Consider the following 7,539-nt stretch of genomic DNA (forward strand, 5'->3'; position numbering starts at 1 on the left):
GTTAGTGTCATCGGTCCCATGCAAATTATTTCATGAGCGATTGTTCTACTCAAGGTTATCTGTATCAAACCTTCTGCCTCAAGTAAATAAGAAAAGAAGCTAGATCATCATCTAATTCAAGGAATGGTCACATTCTGTTTGTATTTCTGTCTTTACAGGACATTGAAAAAACCATGAACACAGCCCTGAATGAGCTGCGTGAGCTTGAAAGGCAAAATACTGTGAAACAAGCCCCCGATGTTGTCCTGGACACTCTTGAACCAATGAAGAACCCACAAATTGGTTCAGTCAATTCTGAACCCGCCAGTCCCCTTCATACCATCATGATCAGAGACCCTGATGCCGCTATGAGGCGGAGCAGCAGCTCAACCACTGAAATGATGACGACATTTAAACCTGCTCTCTCAGCCCGGCTTGCAGGAGCGCAGCTGAGGCCCCCGCCCATGCGCCCCATCAGACCTGTTGTCCAGCATCGATCAAGTAGCAGTAGCAGCTCAGGAATGGGGAGTCCTGCGGTGACACCCACAGAGAAGCTCTTTCCTAACAGTTCTTCAGATAAATCTGGCACAATGTAGCTCTCGCAAAAGGAGAATTCTTTGGGAAAATGATGGATCATTCTGATCTTCATTTCTTTTGAGAAGGAAGCAGTATGATTGTACAAATGATATCCTTAGAAGAAAAGACAGGGAAAATGTGGCTCTTGTAAAAAAAAAAAAGACGATATTTGGGATTGTAGAAGTGGTTTAAGGATTTACATATATAACAACGTTGCTGAAAATATTTGGTACTACCCATTGTCATCTTACGTAATTACCACTGGAATATTCAAGCCTGTCTAGAAATATATATGAAACTTTTATGTAGCCCAGTAACAATTTAATAGACTTACCTCACCCTTAGGTATCTGCTAGAGTGTGTTTTTGCCTGTGTGTGTGAATTACACAGCAACTATACATCAAGCAATAGACTATTGATCAGTTTGTGAACTGAATTTTCGTATCGGTGCAGTTTGGCTTTAGAGTTACAAATGAGAAGAAACACTAGTTGTACTGGAAATACTGAATTTGTTTGGTGATGATGATGATCAATTCGGTTCTCATAGATGGGTGGATTTCTGTCTTCAAATTCATCTCTTAAGGACTGCTTCATTGGAATATGGAAACTTGTCATTTTCTGGTTAAAGAAGTGTGCCAGATGTGGATGCAAACAGTAAAAAGTGGTACAATTTCCCCTTATATAAAAGGGAAATCTAGGATGTTTTGTATGTACTTCATGTTGTAGCACAGTATTACATGTGTACAAAAGAAACTCAACTCCCACTGTTTTCAAAACAGAAGAGGACTTTAACCTTTGGTTGATAACAATAAATAAATAGGCTACCTTATATAGTGGTTGAAATATTTTATTCTCTCATCTCCCTTTTGCTAATGATTCCTCTGGGGGGAAAATCTGTTTTAATCTGGATTAAAACAGGCAAGGAGGGTTTTAATAAAATTATATTTCTTTAAAGTTCCTTAGCCGTATATAAGGGGTTTTCTGGGCCATATCCCCTTGCATGAACAGCACGATCCATACTTGATTGAGCTGAGCATATATCTGAACTGATAGGATGACAATTTGCACTTTCTCTACTGTAACAATATACAGTGATTTGGGGCTTACAGAAATAAAATTGGTCTCTATACTTTAATATAGGCAAAAAAAAAAGAAAGAAAGCAAAACAAAGAACAACAACCAAGAATTCTAGCAATTTGCATGCTTGCCTTTTTTCTTTCCTTTTCACTGAACTCAAGGTTCTACTTGCTGCTTTTTTTTTAATCAGCATTTATGATCAGAGGTCTCTAATACCAGCCCTTCAACTAGGATAGTTTTGTTTCCTTTCAATCAGTACACTTATATTTTCTAACGTGGATAAATCTTACTGAAACTGCACACTCGCATCCATCTGCATGTTCCACTGCTTGGTATCTCTTAATTTATTTTGCAATGGCCAGCTCTTGAAACAAAAGTAAATGTTTTTCCATTTCTCATTAGAGGTCAATTTTAGTAACTTGAATTTGCCTTGCTGTATGTTTAACTCATAGTATGCTTTCAGCCAAATTTTAATTTGTAAGCATTGCAGTCCATGTTGCCAAAGGAGGAAAAATTAAGCGTATTTATCCTCTGATTCCTAATACCATCTGTTTTCAGAAATTGCATAGAAGAGGAACATATTCTATGAAGTAGCCTTTTCATCTATGACGTGAACATCCATGACGTTGTGTGAATCTCATTTTCTGTATCCCATCTGTGAACCCTTCACTTCATGAATCTGCCCCTTGCCTGTTCGAGCCTGTTTATATATTGCTGTACTTGCTTCCAGTATGAAGAATATCTGCTGAACTGTAATGTTTCTTCTTCATGCTAAATTTTAATTGCGGCCCTGTGACTCCACATCCTTGCACTTAATAGATAATTCAGTATATTAGAAATGCATCAGTAAAAATGAAAACAACCTCCAATCCTGAAGGAATTTTGACCTTCTCATATAATATAGCGTGAAAGGAATGTATGTAGTTATTCTAATATTGTTCCTCAATATAATAATATAATGATAAATGGTGTTTATCTATATGTCTGCTAATGTAGTAGGCATTTTTAATGCCATGATTAGTTAACCGTGCTAGTTTTTCATTTATGAAATTCTTTTAATCCCCCCCTCCCAAATTACCTACATGTCCCTGAGCCTTCCTTAGCATAGGAACAGCCCCTTGTTCAGGGGTTCCCAACCCAGGTCCGTGGATCGGCACTGGTCCGTGGCATGCCAGAAAACAGGCCATGCAAATGAACAAAGCCCTACCTGCGGAATACAGGCAGCACACGAAACCACGCCTCCTACGGTCCACAGAAAAAGCTCCCTCCACGGAACCGGTCCCTGGTGCCCCAAAGATTGGGGGGGGGGCTGCCCTAATTCAATGAACCAACAAATGTAGTTTTTGCATAGGTTGGATATTGCAAAGTTGGACAGGTGGGGAAGGGAGAGCCATTTGGCAAACTCTTCTATTTTCATTGCCAGTAATATTTTTTCTTACTTTGCTTTATGGAGAAGAGATGCTTTGATTACATTTAGGTGTGTGACACATATTTTTGAAAATGATGAGAGCCGAAGAATTATCTGAAGGTTTACTTTTCTCCTTAAAGATAGGCTACATTATACCTTTTGTTAAATTATTTTTGTTTCTCTTTTATATTGGTTGTTAGTGATTGTTTTTTTTAAAAAAAAAACTCTTTAAGTGCCTTTTGAGCACCGGAACAAATCTTTGGATTAAATGTGCTTGGGAGAGATGGACATATCAAAATATCTCTTGTACAGTTTCTTCTGTTTTCTTATAAGAACAAGGATTGTCTTTAATTTTTAAGAAAAAAACCCCTATTCTGTCTTGTCAAATTGGTGTTGACTATTAGGAATTGCAAAAGAGTCCTTTGTCCATCTGTTCATAGTTTTAAATAACAAGACTTGGAATGAAACTGATGAAGTGACCACACTTCCTGATAGGAAATTCTTGTGTCCCTGTTGCATAGGCTTCAGCTGGCAGCAATTTCTCTTTTAAACATATTTTGTTCTGCAGAAGTGCCGTTTTCTGATTGTCATGCACAAGGGAAATTCTTGATAGATTCATCTCTATGTTTTCAGACACATTTGGGCATGGCTTGACCCAACCCAGCAAAGATTTCAAGGGAGAATGTAAAATATATACAAGTACAAATGGGAAGAAAATGTGTTGGTGTGTATGTGTGTAAGAGAAAGAGGAGTGGGAAACACTTGTTAACTCACTTTTAAAGGGGAAAAATAAAGTTTCTTTTACTGACTAATTCTTTAGTCCCCCCCCCCCAATGCTATTTGATGAGAATGCTAAATAAAGACACTATTTCTGTTGAGAATACCCCTGTAGCTAAACAATGACACTATCTCTGTCCTTAATGATAAATAATGAGAATATTCCTGTTGGCTGACATTGGACCAAACCCAGACATTATATAGGAAGCTAGGAAAAGAGGGTCTATGACAATTCACATGGCCAACTTGCCATGGCCAACTTCCCAGGGACAACTTCCCAGGGACAACTCACTGTGGGACAAGTGTTACACTAATATCAAAGAAATGGTGGAATAGAGTCATTAAAGAAAGGGTGCAAAAGGAGGGACAAAAGTTAAAGCATTTTAAAAATTATTTTATATAATTGAATTGTTAAATTGTCCCACAGCAAGTTGGCCATGGTGAGTTGGCTGTGGCGAGTTGTCCCATTCTGAGGTAGAGGATGGGATTTGTATAATTTATAGAAATTGTATGAAGAAAATGCAAGACCACACATTTTTACGTAAGAACTAGGAGTGATGGACTTGATGCTGTCCACCAAGGCAAAGTAACTGACTTTTCCCATAAATGTATGTCATGCTTAGTTGGAGTTACTTTAGCTTACAAGGGAAATGACTTCTTTCTTCTCCTAGCCTGTTCTCTTATCTTATAACTTGTGAAGGCACTCTTTTTGTTCAGCCAAGTGAAATATGTTATGGTGCTGACTTAGAAGCAATTCCACCTGCCCTTATATTATTGATGTACAGAAACTATCCTAAGCAAACTATGTAAATGTTAAAGATTCTTTAATAATATAAGGACTGTGCACTTTTCTGTTTTTTAGACTAAACAATTCCCCATTTTTTTTGGAAAATCTGATATTTTGGACTATATTATCAGTGCTGCATTTTTCATAGTATGGCAATAGGCCTCCTGAATCCAGTTTGCTTCTGAGTGGCTGCTTCTTGTTGTTGCCAGAAAACTCTAGGAAACTGCTGGTTGGCTGCCCTATATAATGATTGTTGTCCCTCTTATGAATATTGTCTCTGTAATGTATGATTTTAAAAAAAAAGTCCATTCAGTTAGAGTATCTGATTGGATCCTATGTTATGTATGCTATAATGCCATGTAGATCAAACCACTGGTTGGGTACAGACTCATCCTGTTGAATAAACAGTTTACCTTTTCTCAAAATATTATTCCGGTCATGATTTAATAGTCAATAGTGTTCTGTAGCACATGTAATTATTTATAAAAATGCAAATACTTGGGTGGATGTAAAGCAGGTAAAATGAATAAAATTGACATCCAACTTCGCGAACACCCAAAAATGTACACTTTTAATAACTTAAATAATTGAAGCAGTGGTTATGCCTATTTCTCACATTCTTCCAGAAATAAATCCCAGAATGCGTTCGGCGGCCCAAAGGTCTCCTAGCAGGGGTTTCTGTAGCAGGCTTTCGATGAGGGTTAAGATCGTGGTCCAGTATGATTGCACCTGACCGGAACTGGATGGGTGGAACTGCCAGATTGGACCATGTGATAGACTTGTGGGTGTGGGGGCAAGATCATGAATTTTCAACTGGGTGGGGAAACCCCAGGAAACTCAAATTTGGGTTAATGTCAGCATCCCAAATAACATCCAAAATTAAATCAGAGTCCAAGGCAAAGTATTGCTCTAAGTTCCAATTTATTAAGAGAGTCATCTTGGCACGTCTGGGGGAAACCCGAATCTGAGTTTCCTGGAGTTTCCCTACCCAGTTGAAAGTTCATGATCTTGCCCCCAAACCCACAAGTCCATCACATGGTCCAATCTTCCATTGCCATGCTGGTAGTTCCACCCATCCAGTTCCGGTCAGGTGCAGAGGTGTAGAGACAAAGGATGACCTTGGATTCTAGAAAGGAATTTTTATTTTGACAACAACACATTCTACTCCTTACTATTCCCCCTCCCAATCCCCCACTAATGAAACAGTATAGTAGAACAGAATATTAGTGTGGCAGGCCAAAGATCCCAAAAGGAACTGGCTGCAGGCCTGGCACAATATTTATAGCTGAGAAGGAGTGGAAGCTTTGATGAATAATATGAAAAGTAATACTGTAATGATATTGGAAAAAGTGAGGCAAATGGGAAAATGGACAAGGCATGAATTCTGAAGAATAGCCACCTCAATATTTTATTCTTCTATAACTAGTTTTAAAACAAACTTTTAACAGAAATCTATTTAGAAATGGGATGATTACTTTTCTACTAAGTGTCATCTTCAAAGCTGCTGAGTTTGTCAAATTCTGTTACATTCTGGAACCTCAACTTCTAGAGTGTCATAAAAGTAAGGCTATTATTGCCTATCCTAGCTTTATGTGTTCTATTGCAGTGCATTTGGCTGTAGAAGTTACCTGTTTTAAACTCATGTTGAGCAATCCATCTAGCAGGATTTAGAATTCAAGACTGATATTTCAGCAAATGTTCAATCCCTGCCTTTCCCCCCCTCTTAAATGGCCTTAAAAATAAGCCTCAAAGAGAATACCATTTTAGACATTTTAAGGAAGTTTTTTTTTCTTAACTTGGGTTGCATAGGAGGCCTATACAGCAGAGTATTGTTCATTCATTTTGTTGCTTCACTCATGGGTTGGATAAACATGGAATATGGTTGTCCCAAAGGTGCTTTTTCAGGAGGAAATTGGTCTTTGTTTTTTTCTTTTGATGACGTTTTGCTTCTCACCCAAGAAGCTTCTTCAGCTTCAGAGCTGAAGAAGCTTCTTGGATGAGAAGCAAAACATCTTCAAAAGAAAAAACAAAGTCCTGAAAAAGCACCTTTGGTACAAACATGACCTCGATGACTGAGAATCTCCATAGACTCATATGTAATATGGTCCCTTTTAAAAATGAACTGCTGATAAAAATTGTAGCCATCAGCAGTACTATAGTTAATCCTGGATTTACAACTGTTTCCTTATCAAACCTTAAAAGTTACAGCGGAATTCAAAAAACAACTTTTGACACATCCTTGAAAGTACAACTGCTGCACACCCACACCTGTGGTCACATGATTGCATTTCTGGTGCTTGGCAACTGGCTCGCATTTAGGGCTGAGTGCAGTGTCACACAGCCTTGACCATGGTTTTCAACTTTTTTTTGGCAAAAAAATACCCATTGGCTCTGTTGGATCTGCCTAATGACCACGTGGTTCTCAGTGACTTGCTCTATGAACATTGCAAAAGTGGTTTCCAGTCACGTGGTGCCTCAATTTACAACTGCAATGACTTATGACTGCAATTCTCAACTCAATTCTGGCGAAAAGTCTCTGCCTACTGTATATTTGAGGAAACCACTGCAGTGCTTATTGTATAGACAGAGCACAGGGCTCAGGATATGGTTGTTTATTTTAAATGTTTGGTTTGCATCACTTCTAAATGTATGATTACTATCACGTGAAAGGAAAGCGCAGAGGCTTCATTGGCCCTATCTCATTCTTAGTACTTTCTTTTAGTGAAACAGGAAGTTTAAATTGAAGAGAATATATGAAGCTCAGGGATGAACAGTTCTTACACTGTATGTTGTGCTGTGTGTTGTACCGTATGTTGTACTGAATGTTGTATTCTTAATAGCCATTATGTAGGACAGACAGGCAAAAGACTAGCAGTATGCAGCCATGAATACCAAGTAGCGGTCAGAAGACAAAATTAAAACTCCTTAAGCTCAC

At 38.3% G+C, this 7,539-nt stretch overlaps 1 protein-coding gene across 2 annotated transcripts in view; it reads left to right on the forward strand.

The window, feature by feature from the left end:
- Positions 1–5,029, forward strand: part of SRGAP3 (SLIT-ROBO Rho GTPase activating protein 3) — a 216,288-nt gene extending 211,259 nt beyond the window's left edge. For both annotated transcript variants that reach the window (XM_081955048.1, XM_081955049.1), the window contains exon 22: positions 159–5,029. In XM_081955048.1, the coding sequence (XP_081811174.1) occupies positions 159–575 (417 nt within the window). In that variant the 3' untranslated portion in view covers positions 576–5,029. The remainder of the gene's footprint in view (positions 1–158) is intronic.
- The last annotated feature ends 2,510 nt before the right edge of the window (positions 5,030–7,539 follow it).

The sequence above is a fragment of the Natrix helvetica genome (genome assembly GCF_964273705.1).
Source record: "Natrix helvetica genome assembly, chromosome: 1".
In the NCBI taxonomy this organism is placed as follows: Eukaryota; Metazoa; Chordata; class Lepidosauria; order Squamata; family Natricidae; genus Natrix; species Natrix helvetica.